General features: G+C 40.1%; 1 protein-coding gene across 2 annotated transcripts in view; it reads left to right on the forward strand.

The window, feature by feature from the left end:
* The window catches only part of PDE11A (phosphodiesterase 11A), a 304,831-nt gene that overhangs the window by 248,899 nt on the left and 39,550 nt on the right, over positions 1-16,382 (forward strand). For both annotated transcript variants that reach the window (XM_004674489.2, XM_004674490.2), the window contains exons 16-17: positions 7,225-7,302; positions 13,281-13,344. In XM_004674489.2, the coding sequence (XP_004674546.1) occupies positions 7,225-7,302; positions 13,281-13,344 (142 nt within the window). The remainder of the gene's footprint in view (positions 1-7,224; positions 7,303-13,280; positions 13,345-16,382) is intronic.

The following is a 16,382-nucleotide window of genomic DNA, read 5'->3' on the forward strand; positions in this document are numbered from 1 at the left end:
ATGTGGGCAAATTCATGTCTCAAAGGTACAGTGAAATTTTCCCATGTTGGTAATCTGTAATCATCAACACTAAGGAGGTCAATAATACCCCACGAGGAACCAAGGACTGCTCACCTGGCCGGTGCCCCATGGTGCTCTTTGGAGCATCTCCTTGATGATAAAGGACATTGGTAGGTGTCTGCTTGTGTACTCGGTCCTTGGCACATCCTTGGTACAGCAGCCTGCAATGCCCTTAAATCTCATGAGGGTGCTTCTTCTCATACCTTCTCACACCACAAGGTCACACTACATACAGTTCACAAAGAGGATCACCATGCTCCAGTGGTACAATCAGTTAGCACACGGTATTTATACAAAGACTATCTCAGAAACCGGAAGTGGGTTGCTAGGGACCTAGAATCTGCCTAAATCTGCCGTAACTTCCCTGAAACTCTGGGAAAATCACTTCGCCTTCCTTTATCTTGAGTTTCCTCAACTGTAAAATGAAGGAATTACAACAGGTATTTCTCAAAGGTCTCATATGCCTTTAATAATCTATAATTATAAATGAAAACCCAAATTAATCAGAGAAATTATGACCCACCAATTTTACCCATACATAAGTATATGTATATTGAGACAAACTAATGGACAGAAAGTAAAATCACCCACAAATTGACAAGGAGACATGTGTAAAAATGTTCATAACATTTTTGTATGTAATATAGCAAAAAAAAATCATAACCTAATATTTCATTCTCAGGAAACGGGTAAATAAACCATCATCATACATCCCTGAACAATAGACATAAGTAACCAAAATGCATTGTTGGGCAAGTTTGTCCTTGCACAAACATCATACAGTGTAATTACTCAAGCCTAGAGGCATAGCTTCTGTTCAGCATGGTTCTATGGTTTAGCCTTCCAGAACCACCATGTTTGCCTAAAGCATTGTTAAGTGACTGTACTAATACATGGAATCCCACACAGAAGTGAAAAGAAAAGTGCTTGAGGTACACGAGGTAAGAATCACCTCAGACCTATGATGTAGGTGCTTAGAGGCAGTGAACAACAGTTTTCCAATTCTGCAATGAGAAAAATGGCCTCCAATAAAACTACATTGGAAAGAAGACACAATGGAAAGTGTAAAAAAGTTGAAGAAGCCAGTGTGAAGAATTCGTGGTGGGAAAAGCACTGGACTGACACATAGTGATGGGAAAGGTGCAGTGTTTCCTGAAGTAGAAGGGATTACAGATGTTGACAGATCTTGGAAACATTGCCCAGAGTTGAGTTAAGCATTTCTGAATTCTCAAACGGCTGGTGAAGAAAAAGATGATACAGAAAGAAAGTCTTCCGATAATAGCAAATCAAAGAAGAAACAAGATGCTACTGACAAACCAGAGATCTTGATCCTGAACAAATAAGCAGTGCAGAATTAATGAAATGGAAAGACTCTGATGAGGCAGGCTGGGTGCTGGCAGAAGAGGCAAACGTGGAGTGTCCTCAAACTGTAATTTTTATGAAGAAAGTCTAATGTAGCATCCCTGTCTAGATGAAGCTCAAAAATTGCATGTGTATACATATGGGTCTTGGTTTTATTTGTGAGTACATTCTAATGAAAATCAAATTTGATGTGTTCGTTTTGAGGTAGCACTAAAGGAATTATTGGGAGGGTTTTTTTTAGCATCTGTTGCACTGTTCACTCTAAACAAATAAGATCTTCCTATAGTTGCTTCCTTTATCAGAAAAGGACATTTCATGCCATAGTATTTTATTTGCTTCTGCATGAAAGAACAACTTTTCTTAATATTGAAAGAATCACTGCAGTCATTATATAAACAGAGTTTTTGTTTATCATATGTGCCTAAGTACTATCCTATAATTTTTGCCCAGTTGTGTGTGTGTGTGTATGTAGGGTTTGTTTTTTTTTTTCCCCATAACACTCACTGAGCAAAAATAGCATTCTGTGACCATGGATAATCCCAGCTTCAATTACACCACCATTTGGAGCAACCTAAAAAAGTAATTCACTCCAAGTTAAAATGAAAATTCTCCCAAAGACTTAATCTTCAAATAAATAGATAATTTTATAATTGGGCAATTTAAATTCAGAATTCACAGTGAAGAGATGCATGCAGGTCTCAACAAGACTGGTAAAGTGGATAGATACATTCGCTAAATCTAGTGTCATTTTTATACCTTTTAAGTATATTGAATACGTGCAATAAATTTTTGTGTTATTTTCATATATCATCCCTTCAAAGTCCTTTTTGCAGTTTTAGGAAAATTATTAACCCCTTCTCCTGATCTTTTAAGCTGCCAAATTTTTCAGGAACTTTTTAGAAGTTTAAAATGCACTTTGGCTTTGACTATTTCTGTGGCTAATTTTATTACCAGATCCATGATGTACATAGTTTCAGCAATGACTAGACTTTCCTCACATTTATTTTGACAAAACTAACATGTGAAGGAAGTCTCCTGTTATCTTCTAAGGCCATAGCCAAACCATGGGACACCAGAATAAATAGAACCTATGAAGAAATAGCCATACTCTGTGAGTATAGGAAACATAAAATCAGTGCACCACATTTTTCTGTGCCTATGAAGAGATTTCTCCACCCCTCGTCTATCCATCATCCTCTAGGACATTCTGTTCATCCTGATGCAGTGGCATTTAGCTTTCTTATACTATGATGATCTGACGCACATGACCGATTCGGGGCTTAGTTGATTTAAGACCTTCACACCAGCAATTCTAGCTATTAAAATTTCCATTATGGGAAAATTTATTCTTACAGTGTCATTCAGTTGTCATAGCATAGATTTGCATTTTTTAAAAAGTCACTTTTATGAATTGAGCTAGCTACTTAGTTAATCTGCCTCCATTCTGCATTAACAATGGTATTTCTCATGCAGTGAACATACTCCAGACTTAACAATAGTGGAGAGAGGGTCAGATACTGGCCTGGAAAGATATTCTTAAGTGTCCCCCATCTTATGCTATCCACTTGATTCAATGTGGCAGCTAATTGGCAGCTGTTAAGACCCAGAACAATTAGACTCTAGATTAAACCAGAGGCTGAAGAGTTGTTTTTTAAATGAATCAGCTTCTGAGATAATCATTTTCATGCACACCAATTTAACAAATATTCACTGAGCCCCTTCTTCATGTCAGGCACTGTTGTAGCCACTGAGACTCCCAAACCTTTGTCCTCAAGGCAATTGCATTCTAGTGATAAAATAACTTAGAGCTTGAGATGACACCCAAGGGCATATGATGACAGAGATGATGCCTGACAAGCTCTTTCAAAAGTCCTCCTGAGATCTCCCATGACACTCCAAGCTAAGCCAAGTACCTTCCTCTCTGCTCCGTGGACACTCTGGGCCTTTATTAGCTGCTTGGAGCAACAGTTATTTCAACAGTTGCATTATATCCTAGCTCTGCCACTCACCAGCTATAAAACCCTGGGCCAGTGAACTCAACTGCTTGTAGCTTAGTAGCAGTAGCTAATCCTTACTGAGCACCTATGATTGTGTGCCACGCGCTTTGCTAAGTGTCTTACATAAGTCATTTCATATAATTCCCCCATCAGTCTTATAAAGTAGATCCACCGCATTACTGTTACCCTGTATCGCTATGAAAACTAAAGTCCAGCAAGCTTAAGAGACTTAGCCAAAGTCAGTGATATGGGTAATAAGTGACAGAGCCCAGGAAGCCTGTCTGGAACTTAGTCAGGACTCAATAAAGATTAGCCTCAGCAGGGTGGGGACTGGGCAGAGGCAGGTGAGGTGAGTCATGCAAGCACAGTGTCAGATTCTGTCTTCATTGAAAATTGTGATATTTTCTTTAGCCTAGATTTTTTGCATTTATATTGAATTTCTTAAAAAATGCATTCAAGTGTTATTTCTCTTGATTACTACATCCTTAAGCACCCATTTAGGTTTTGCTCCCAAGGTGAATGCCTCTCTCATGTTGCTCTAGTCCTAGAATACTTAGTATTACTGTTCACACTCCTTTTTAAAAATATTTATTATTTTATGCATGCAGAACTGGGATACAGGCCAGAGGTTCAGGGGCGGTGACAGGCTTCACCAGAGACAGAGTGGGGAGCAGAACTGGCCGAATGATGAAGTACACTGCTGAGGGGAGCAGCGGGTGGGTCAGGAGAGGTCTGCCACGCCATGTGGGTCACCTCCGGGGCGGGGTTGAACTCATGCTGAAGTGGCTTTAGCTTCTTAGTGCTGCATTTATCCACTGCGCCACCAGGGAGGGCCATGTTCACACATTTTGAAGGGGACTCACCTATCTGCTGATTGGTGCTGCTAAACTCAAAGATGTTTTAACAATGGCACCCATGAACTATGTCTTTAACACCCAGTAAAGAGTTGGCTCAGATTAGGTGTTCAATAAATATTTCTAGAACTAAACTTTCTGTTCCAGTTATGCAAAAGAAGACTTCACAAGGCGACCTCTTTGGTTTCTTTGCAGTCCAGTTAATGTATTGTGTATTGTTGACAGTACTATTAGGAATATCATTTACATAGTAACCACACCAATAGGATACTGAGTGTCTACCAGTGCCTAACAATACACCTCATTCCAAATTCTCAACACTGGGTTGGAAACTGAGATCTAGCAGTGGGGAATCACTTAATCAGAACCACATGGCCAGTGAGTGTGAGTCCAGACATGGGATCTTTCCACCCCACTACCTCTTCCTTATACTGACCCACAGTCAGTATAGGTGGTAGCATGAAAGAGGCATAGCTCTGATCATAAAGAAGGATGTGGCCAAATGAAGAAGATGATAAATTATACAAAGAAAAGACCTGTACACACCTAAAGAACAGGGGAGTCCTGGATCTTTACACAACTAACTGTGCAATGTCATCTCTGCTGCTTGCTCTAGGCTGTTGTGGGAGTGATCCATACCGAGGCATGGTCTCGATCTGCAACTACCTGCAGAGAAAGATCTAGGACCTATCCCAAATAAGGAAGTGGGACACTTGTTGATCTTCCTGACCCACCCACTTATAGGTAGATTGAGAAGTCAGTCTGACCAGATGACAAGCAGTCCATATAATGGATAAGCTGGTGTGGACACCACAGGTTAAAAACAGGTTCCATTTGTATTCTGCATCACATCCTTTCCCCTTCCCAAACAAAAGTGGGTTAGTGTTGAGTGTCTAAGATCCTATTCTGATTGCCACCCAAATGGTAGATACTTACCCAGTGTTTTCCAAAGTATTCCTTAAGACATCAATACTACAGGATTCTGTGGTTAAGTAAGGTTACACAGGCTTTCCAATCTAGGTAATTCTCAGCCACTAAGGGGCCATGTGGGGTGTGACTCTCCAAGAGAAGTATGTTATAGGCAGCTTTTCTCCAACCCACGTGACCAGGAAATCCCTTCACATGAAGCACCTCCTAAGACTGGCATTTTGGGGGATGTACTTTGGTAAAGTATCAGGAGCCTTTAGTCTCTAGTTAGACAATCCCCAAAATGTGAAACTTTGGAAAATTACTCTTAAAGAATCAAGATGATGATTTGTTTTTCTCCTTTTCACCAGAAAAAATGAAGAATCATACCCCCAGGTTTAAAGTTTTGAAAATAGAAATAAGTTTTTCTCATTTAGACAGCCTTGTTTTTCCCATATCTACACAGCTCCAAATGTATATCCTCCTGTACGTGTGTTGAGCACTTAAATTATGCCGATACTTTGCTCAGTGCTTTGCACATTACACCTCATTTATCCTTACGATACCTCTGTGAGTTAGCAAATATAATCTCCAAGTTAGAGATTGGGAATTTGAGGTTCCGGGCCTCCCTGGAGGCACAGGGGTTACAGACAGCACTATCAGGCCATCCCTGGTGGTGCAGCGGGTTAAAGCACCACACTAAGAAGCTAAAGCCACTTCAGCATGAGTTTGATTCCCACCCCAGAGGTGACCAATATGGCGCAGCAGACCTCTCCTGACACCCGCTGCTCCCCTCAGCAGTGTACTTCATAGATCTGTCTGTCCCACTCCCCACTCTGTCTTGGGTGAATCCTCTCGCTGCCCCTGCACCTCTGGCCTGCACCCAGTTCTGTACGCAAAACTAAATAAATCTTTTTTTTTTTAAAGATTTATTTATTTGTGCATACAGAACTTGGGTACAGGCCAGAGGCTCAGGGGCAGTGAGAGGCTTCACCAGAGACAGAGTGGGGAACAGAACAGGCAGATCTACGAAATGCACTGCTGAGGGGAGCAGCGGGCGGGTCAGGAGAGGTCCGCCACACCATGTGGTCACCTTCGGGCCGGCGGGAATTGAACTCATGCGGAAGCGTCTTTAGCTTCTTAGTGCTGTGCTTTAACCCGCTGCACCACCAGGGAGGGCCTAAATAAATCTTTAAAAAAAAAAAAAGACACAGCGCTAAAGCCAGCCACTATAGCAGGAGTTCAATCCTCTGTTGGCCAGAGACCTAAGTAACCCACATGACACAGCAGACCTCTCCTGTCTCACCTGCTGCTCCCGTCAGGAGTGTATTCCTGTAGATCCACCTGTTCTGTTCCCTACTCTACTACTGAATCCTCTCATCTCCTATACCTCTAGCCTGCACCCCAGTTCTTGCATGCATGCATAAATAAAACTTTTTATTAAAGGAACTTGAAGTTCAGAAGGTTTAAGTAACTTCCCAAAGTTGCACAGCAAGTAGGTGACTAAACCATTGTTTAAATACAGTTTCTTCGGATTCCAAAGTCTATGTGTTTAAGTATAAAAATGATGAAATAGTTATTTTCTTATCTAGAAAAAAAGAATTTGTCCTGAATATACTACTAGGGGTTTAATCTTATCTTGAATCATCATACAGCTCAGTTCTATCCTGGATGATAAAAGAACATCCCAAAACTGTTCCCACTTTTTATTTGTCCTTGTCTTCCTTCTCTGACTTTCAATAAGTGTCTTGAGGGCTTCACAGCAAGTAATCCTAAATGCAGACCACATTGTTTTTCTGTTTTATGGCTCAATAATCTCCTCTGTTGTAAATACATTCAGAAATGATTGTGGCTTTTTCTTGAAGCCTCAACATTTTTTTAAAAATGATTTATTTTGATAGCACTTTAGTCTCATGATTTCAAATATTAAGTTACTTGGTTCAGGTGGTCTTATATTTTCCCATAAATGTGTTTATGTCACCCCACAGACTGGAAAATTTCATTGCCATTTTTTTTTCTTTCTTTCTTCATTTGATTTCGTGCAGGAGGAGAACTGAATTCTTTGAACTTGTCAGTAAAGGAGAATATGATTGGAACATCAAAAATCATCGTGATATATTTCGGTAAGAAAGTGTTCTTGTTTATGTGTTTCTTCATTGTTTGAAGATTTAGCCCCGCTTTTCTGCCAGTGGTAATAGCACAGATGTGGTTTTTAAAGTAATAAATCCTAGATTACATCAAAACATTCAGAAATTAGTTGAATAATTAGAGGAAAGATAATGTTTTTGTCTTCTAATTTGTTATATTTTTGTGCCTTCTCCATAAATGTGTCTTTGAATTAGAAAATGATGTTCAAATTGGTTCAGCTTCAGTTAAGTCATGACTTTTTCTTTTCTGTGGGGAAGTAAGGGTGCAAGTTGGGTGTTAGTAGGATTTTTGAACACAGAAAACAGATGTACAAAGCATTTAAAATGAAGAGTAAACATTTTTTTAAAACGATAGGTGTTGTAGGTAGAAACTTACCAGAGCAATTCTAGCAGTGGCAATGAGTCAATTCTAGCCTGTTCATAGGATTTCTTCCCAGTTGTTTAAAAAGGACAGCAGCAAAGCATCACGTTACTATAGCCCTTCCAGATGGTTAGGCACTACGGTAATTCCTTACTAAAAATCGATGAAGATTTCAAAACTTATTTGAAGCAAATTTTGTCACATATTAATTGATATAAGCAAGAGCTATGTTCCCAGAACATTTCTGATCACAAAAATGTCACTTCTGAATAAAAACTCAAAACATGTCTAATATTAAACAACCATTTGCATTCATCATTCACGTATTTTTTTTCTGACCAGTTTGTTCCAGTTGAGAAATCTGACTGACCGGAACCTATCCTGTGAGGTCAGGGCACAAGGCAGAAGTCAACCGAGGACAGGAAGGCCTTCCATCACAGGGAGTGCACGCGCGCACACACACACACACACACACACACACACACACTCAGACTGGGACATGGGAGACATGCCATGAGCCTAATTTAGTGCACACTGTTGGGATGTGGGAGGAAAGAAACCAAGTACCGGGCAAAAACCCCTGAGACCTGGAAGGAATGTGCACACTCCACACAGACACTACCTCCAGCCAGGAATCTGGGGTGTTTCCCCTTGTCAACTATACATTAAAATGATGTGGAATGAAATAACATCGTGCCAGGACCTGCCCTGTTCCTTTCCCACACCCATTCTTAGCATTCTCCCTCCTTACCCAGACCAGGTCATCCACTCCCGTTCTCTATATTACTAGGAAAGTTCTGAGGAGGCTTAGGAGGAAGGTGATGGACTCACTGTGTCTGCTCTACTCCAAGGAAACCCCTGGTCCAAGAAAGGTCCTGCCATAACCACAGACAAGAACCTCTGCCTGCCTCCTTCCCGCTGCAGCTCACACTTTCACACTTTCCTGCAGCCCGGTCACTGGAGGGTCCTCTATTCCTCCTTTGTTTCTGCATTAATATTTCCCTGTAATATTTCTCCTGATCTCCTTACAGATCTTTTCTTCATCCTTTCTATTGTGTGCAGAGAGCAGGGAAGCATTCCTTCAAGACTAACACTTCCTCTTGTGTCCTAGTTCCAGCCCCAGCCCCCACTTTGCTGTATCAAGTATACTCCTTTGACTTGCATCTTCAAAATCTGGGTTGCTTTTTTTCCCATCATGCCCTTTCTCAGCCTACAAATGTACTTCCATCTCCTCAGTCAAAAAAAAGTCATCTCTGGAAAATGCCTCAAGATCCAATTATAATCCCCCCCCCCTTCAATGCCAAACTTTATTCAGCATTCCTCCTAACTTCTTGCAAGGCAATTTCTTTCATCATAAATAGATTTTAATTCTACAAGTAATTCCAGGAACCTGTTTTTCTGGAACAAACTAAAACATCACATATAAACCCCTGCATCTTGGAGCTCCACCTCCATGTCCCATATACTGACACTATCACCCTTCTTATCCATGTGATCTCTCTTTCCAGACCATGCATTCCCTTAAGGAAAATATCATTTAGTATGGATTTATTTGTCTTCAAATAAGTTATATATTTATATATCAGGCTGAAGTTATTTGGTCACTCAGTTAGATGCCTTGAAATTCTTTCTATGCCCAAACTTGGGCACCTTTTTGTGTATGGGTCGGCCATGAAGTATTTTGTCTTATTCCTCTGCCAAGGAATTTAGCCTAAGAAATGTAATGGCCACTTCTTCTGAAATTCACCAATCACAGCCCAAGAAAAAAATCTTATGACCTTTGTTTTATTCTGCATCCTTGACCTATTCACAGCCTTTAATTGTATGGTTGGCCGTTCCTGCCGTAAAACTCTCCTCTTGAATTTCGCAGTCATGGTCTTCTGAATTCCCTTTCTCCTGGTTCTTCTACCTCCTCTTTGTCCTTCTCCAGCCCTATCTCCTCCCCTGCTATCCTTTAAAACCAACTATCCCAAAGGACCTATTTTTTATGTACTCTTATTCCCCATCCCTCACTGGGGGTCAGATCAGAGGAGGAAGTTTAGGTTTCCAATCCTAACTCTTTTCAAATACAATGCCTGCTTCCTTGGGTCTGACTTCTGAGCACAATGCCTAAAATGCTGGCATTCTTTCTACCTCCCCACCTAGATGTTTCCAGGCAGGGTGGTGCTCCTTTAAGGAGAATCTTGTGTGAAAGCACAGTGAAATAAAGGTTCTCCAGCGGCTCCACACCACCCCTAGCTCTGTCCTCCCTTCTGCGTTCATGGTTAGATTCTGGCCATGTATACAAGGGAAGGGCCGAGAGGGCAGCTCTGGGGAGCACTGCCATAGAGAATTTGAAAACAGTAATAAAATCAACTAAAAGTCAGTCTGCTAATCCTCTCCATGTGCCTGTAAATGAAGCAATGTCAGTGATGAGATGCTTTCCCCCCTGAAAAAAATCATGTGTTGGTCTAAATTCTAACAACTGATGAAGTTTCTGTTGAGTACCAAAATAATTGATACAAAAGCTTCAAATTAGCATGTTATTATTTATCCTTTCATTGTGCATATGTTGCACATTAAGCTAATTTCAAGAAAGCCTATTTACATGGCCAGCCCCTGACACGAGGGACGCCGTACACACTCTCTCCAGTAAGTTCCTAATGGTTTGGAACCTTCTGCACTCACTCTGGGTGTACACTAGGAAGTCCAAACCCTGTAGAATATCACATTCTTGCTTTTCAAGCAGTATATTTAGAATAAACGATAGTACAAATGATAGTAAAGAAGAAGAAACATGAGTTATTTCAACTCTGTCATTTTATGTGACTACTTGAGGTTTTATTCATGTTTAAAATTTAAAATAGTGAGGCAGTACAAACTGTGAGGAGTAATATTTTTGTTTGATAAGTGCAAAATTCAGTTCATACATGAAATCCTTTACTGAATTTGAACATATAACTTTAAAACTTAAATGTGATCCGCTTAAACTGCTAATTGTTTTAATACTAGAGAATAAATTGAGAAAACCAATTATGACAAGGTCATTATTGAAGTAATCTTGGCATAGGAGGAAAGGGGCTGATAAACGTGGATGGAAGTAGCACGCTCTCCTTAGCCTTTCATTCATTTCTGCAATTGCACTGAGCAGGCTGACACCACTGACCTGTAAATTGGACTCGAATTATGTGACATTCAAAAATAAAACAGGCAGGGCTGGCCTAGGTTTAAGTGCAGGGAGATAGCCCACATACAGTACAGCAGACCTCTCCTGTCTCACCTGCTGCGCCCTTCAGCAGTGTATTTTAGAAATCTGCCTTTTCTGCTCCCCACTCTGTCTCTGATGAATCCTCTCTCACCCCCACACCTCTGGCCTACACACCAGTTCTTCTACACGAAAGTAAATAAATAAAACTTTTAATCAATAAATAAAATTAAACAGGTGGTACAAATTCCTTTCCTGCCCTCTTACTCTTCTAGGAAAACCTTCTGCTTCTTGTAGAGATTGGATCTTGTAGAGATTGGACCAGCTTCCTGATTGTAGAGATTTGACCAGTTTCCTGGTCTCTCTGCTTCTCTTCTCTCCTTCATCAAACAATTTTCATATCTACTTCCCGAGTCCCTAACATTAACTGACTCCTCTGTCTGATTGGATAAAGGTGTCAGGAACTCCACCTGTTTTTCCTCCCAGGCTTTTTCTGTCTTTCTGCTGTGTATAAACTCTGCTCTTCTGTAGACTATGGGTTGAAAGTAAAGAGGCATCATCAGACTTATGGATTCCAGTCTATGCTTTGATACTCTCTACTTGTGTGATCTAGAAAGCTGTTTAACCTCTCTGATCATGGAATGCAAAACACTATCTGCTTTGTAAAATGAGATGATAGTATCCCTGCCTCATGGAGAGAGTATGAAATCACTCTGCAGTGCTCAATACATGTAACTATTAGAATTGTCATCATTTGAGCATCTAGCAGATATTCAATAAACTTGTTGATTGACAGATTAGTGGCAGATTAGTGGTTATATAAATTTGAGAAGTAAGCTTTGAATTATCAAGCAGGTGAAGCTAAGTAATTATCCAAGTTGTGGTACAAATAGGCAGCCTCACAGATTATTTCCTCCACAGGAGAGAGAATACAAATTGCAATGCATTACCTACTACCTCCCACCCTAGTACCAGCAGAACCCAAAATGAGATGCAGCAGAGCATAGCATGCGGGCCTGGTAGCTTTGTAAGGAGTACAGACTCTTGAATCCTTTGCAAATTTGGGGAAAGTAATGTAATCTCTCTCCCATTTACTTTCATTTACCTCTCAGGGAAATAGGAATAACAGCACCAATCTCTGAGAGTTGTGCCAAGGATGCATTTAGTTGGTCTTTAGTCGCTTGTATTTAGCCGGGGAAGCACTAAAAGCAGGCACACAATGAGCACTGTAGAGCACTCATGACTGAAGCTCAAATGTGAAGGCCAGACGACATGGATGTGTCTCCCTGGCTAGTGCCTGTGCAGGGCGCCTGCTGTTGGATGTGCCTGACCTGAAGGGCTGCTGGTTGTGTTCTGAATGACCTATTGTTATCTACCCTGTCCTTGTCCCCAGGAGGGGCTTCCTGGGGAAGTTATACAAACCCAACCGCCACTGGGGCTTGCTCTGCCATCTGGGCGGCAGACACGTTTCCCAGGCACTGGAATCTGCCCGGTATAAATGTTAACACCTGACATCCGGACTGCCCTCTGACCTATAACAGCACCTCCTTTGTCCCAGAAAAGTCAGCCACGACGTGCTTTCCCAGCTCAGACCCTTCACTGCTTTTCATCACACATTGCTGGTTTCCATACAAAGAAAGCAGATTTTGGACAAAGTATGCCTTATTTCACTCCCCTCATCATATCAAATGATAAGCACCAGAGCTACCTGCAATTTGAATTATTTCCCTGTTTTTATGTCAGTATGATTTCTAGTAAAATGCAACAGAAATCTTCCACTCAAAAACTGAATTCACATTTCTCCTGTGCTTTCTCATGTGCTCAAATTAATGAAAGTTGTAACTGAATATGTTTCTTCTTCATAATGCATATAAAACATGGTTGCAGTAGCTAGTTAACTGGAAAGTGTGACTTTTCCCTGTAAATCTCAGCTCAACAGAGCAGATACCAAGGTGGCATGAACCTCTCACCTTTTTGTATAAACTTTCTTCCACCCCATAAATGAGCTTATCGATAAGTTAATAAGTAGATTCATCAGCTCCATAGATAGTATTATATACTGATTTCCTTGCTGACAGAGAAAAATCAAAAGCACTGTCCACTACAAATTATTCTGAGCAGAGCTTGCTTAGCTCAGGTATAGAGAAAGGAGTGCTCTGCTTTCCTTGATCTGCTGTAGATAAAACAAAAGGGCCACCCCAGGGTATGTACAAGCTTTGTCTTCCCAAGCAGTGTGGCCACGTGACAGACATGCTAAACCAGGGTCTATAAACAGAGTGCCCCTTGTTGAGAAAAAGAAGTTGTGAGCTAGCCCCCTTTCCATTTTACTTATTTATGTATCTAGGACGGGTTTGTTTAGGAATGCAACAAAAGATTATTCAGGCTGTTTTGTATGGTTCTGTTTTTCAGATCAATGTTAATGACAGCCTGTGACCTTGGAGCCGTGACCAAACCGTGGGAGATCTCGAGACAGGCAAGTGGTGATTAATGGCAGGGCTCAGCAGTGGAGGGAACGGGGGTGGGAGCAATATTCCCAGAGCTCTGACTACCAGGTTCTGAAACCATAGTCAATTTGCATCAGTATTAACATGGTATAAAAAATAGCAGGAGGCTTAAGCATGACATAGTTTATTGCACAGTCTTCTTTTATCATGCTTCTACCGTGTAATAGTATTTCTGTCTCTGAGGTGGTAGTGTTTGTTTCTTTATCTTTTAATGCACTAAAACCAAATAAGACTTTGGCCATTTCTTAAGGCAAGACTTTGAAAAATGTTGTTTTGAATAGGTAATAATGTTTAACACAAGGTCCATTTTCTCATATCTGAAAAATAAAGGATGTAAAAAGAAAATTCTATTTTTTCTAAAAACTGAAGATCAAAGGGCTCTAATCAAAGTATGCAAGATCCAGCTTAATATGTACAAAAGCAAACATGCCTAGTTTTGCTGTCAAAAGGTATTAGTTCTAGAATAGGAATACTTTTCAGGTCTATGACTGCCCAACTTAAGATCCTTGGTTATTGATAGCATTTGGGGGTTGATGATCTTTTAGTTTCATGAGGGACCTACTGAGTAGACTATGGGATCTAAAATAGTAACTTGGTATTTTTAGACACTACAATTTTAGCAAAAATAAGATTAATATAACAGTAAGTATTTGCATAGTAAATAACTAATATTAAATAACTTTTATTGACTAACTAATAGCAAATGTCTGCTTTAAAGGTATTACCTCATTTAATCCTTAAGGTTCCCTTTGAGGTAGGAATAGTTAACAATGGAAACCCAAAGATATCACATCCTAATTCTGGAAACTGTAACCACTATCTTAGAAGGAAAATTATCTTTGCAGATATGATTACCTATCCTCATCTATATCACCATCATCATCATCCTGTATTATCCCAATGAACCCTAAATATGATCACAAATGTGCTTATAAGAGAAAGGCACAGGAGCTTATATGTCCAGAAAAGAAGACACAGTAAAGAAAGAAAGGCAGAGAGTAGAGTGATGTGGCCACAAGAAAAGAAAAGCTGGCAGCCCCCAGAAGCTGGGCAAGGCAAAAATCAATTCTCCTCTGGAGTCTTCAAAGAGAGCACTGTTCTGCTAACAATTTGATTTCTGGCCAGTGAGCTGACATTGAACTCCTAGCCTCCAGAATTATAAAACGACTAAATTCTTGTTGTTTTAAGCCATCAAGTTTGTGGTAATTTATAGCAGCCTTAGGAAACCAATACAGTTGTTATCCCTGTTTCACAAATGGGGAAAATGAGGCTGAGAAAGGATAAGTAGCCTGAGATCGCCAGTTACAGAGTAGGGAAACTAGATATTCAAATCCTAGCATTTAGGGCTCCAAATTCTTCAGAGTCCTTTATATTTTTTTTTACACAGGATACATCAATTGGAATTTTTTAACGCTGCAAATGTGTCAGCACAATAGGCTATGTTATATTCAAACCCAAAATCTCAGTGACTTAAGTCAACAAATTGCTCGCAGAACTGTGTACCCAGGGTCAGCTGGCATCGACAAAAAGGACATTTTGGGTGGGACTGGACTATTCAGGTCATTCAGTCAGCAGCTCTGGCAAGTTTTACACTGGCAATTAAATGCCCCCCCCCAACAATTCATTCGTTATAACTCTCATAAGACCCCACCCAACTAGAACAGATAATCCCTTCACATGTCTAGAAAGTATCAAGTTAGGAATATTAATTCATTCCATTGCCCTTCTAGTCAACAAAAATGTGATTCACTTTTCTTCCTGCAAGCAAAATACAATTATCCTCTCCCCAAAGGAGATGATCCAAATGTTCTATCCATCATTGAATCAAGCTTAAAGTCTGGAATGTCTGAGTGATCTGTGCTAGTCTCTACATCAACTCTAGCTGCAAATGAAAGACCTATGTACATCCAAGATGTAGCATGTAAAATACGCTGAACTATAACATACTTAATAATACTCCCATTCAAAAAGGCAACATTTAGGATTTAGCAATGCACAGTAATTCTAAAATTTCACCAGGCATTCACTGTGGACTGATATTTATTGGGGGGTGGGAGGGGCAGAGGAATTAGGGTAGCTCATCTCTGAGTGATGCTCCACAGTTCACTATTTTCCATGATTCTTTAGATCTAACTTGGAAAATTATTCCCTTCCTCCTTGGTCATAGCGGAAAGGTGGCTTGTTTCCCATTAAAGGTTGAGTATCCAAGTCTTTTTTTTTTTTTACTTTAGTCACAGATGCACAGGTTTTTGTCATCAAAACTCTCTGAGACAGTCAATTTGTTATGTCTTAGATTCTGATCATTTCCATCTGCCAAAAACATTCATAGTTCTGTTGTCTACAAACTTCTCAGATCTACTGTATTTCTTTGTTTTCTTATTATCAGGAGCAATGAAATATGGCACATATACTTCTTAATTCTCTCTTATAACCTAGTTCCTAGTATTTTGGGTCAACCTTATGCTAGTGAGAGACCTAAATAGTTAAATCACTTCTCTGTGCCATTTTGTTGAGTTGAAAGGATATTTTGTGTACCACGTAACTCGGTCAGTGTTTTTAACTACGGTGTACTGGCCATATTTCAATTGGATTCTTGCTGCAAGGCTAAGTCTTGATGGGACTTTGCCATTCAGAATGTGTCTCAATTTTTATTTTTATTTTTATAGTTTGGGGGTTAAGAAGTAGCTTCATCTTCTATCTCTACAAGACCCTGAATTTGTAACTTCCCTATTCTCTTTTATTCCTGGTTATAAACCTTCCAAACCCTTTCTGAACTCACCTGCATATACCTAGCAAAACACAGCCAATAGCAACCATCATATGCTACTAACATTTTGTTTTCTAACCTCTTCCCCTAAGGATGTAAGTTCATTAAATACCATACCTGTTTTATTTCAGCAGAAATTGTACAAAGTATTTTGCCACTGTGTAACATCATCCTTATAACCTTCAACAACCTTTTCCTCACTAATTTATGTTTTGCCTCAAGATGATGTCACATATCTTA

The sequence above is a fragment of the Condylura cristata genome, unplaced genomic scaffold, assembly GCF_000260355.1.
Source record: "Condylura cristata isolate star-nosed mole 26May11 unplaced genomic scaffold, ConCri1.0 scaffold00002, whole genome shotgun sequence".
In the NCBI taxonomy this organism is placed as follows: Eukaryota; Metazoa; Chordata; class Mammalia; order Eulipotyphla; family Talpidae; genus Condylura; species Condylura cristata.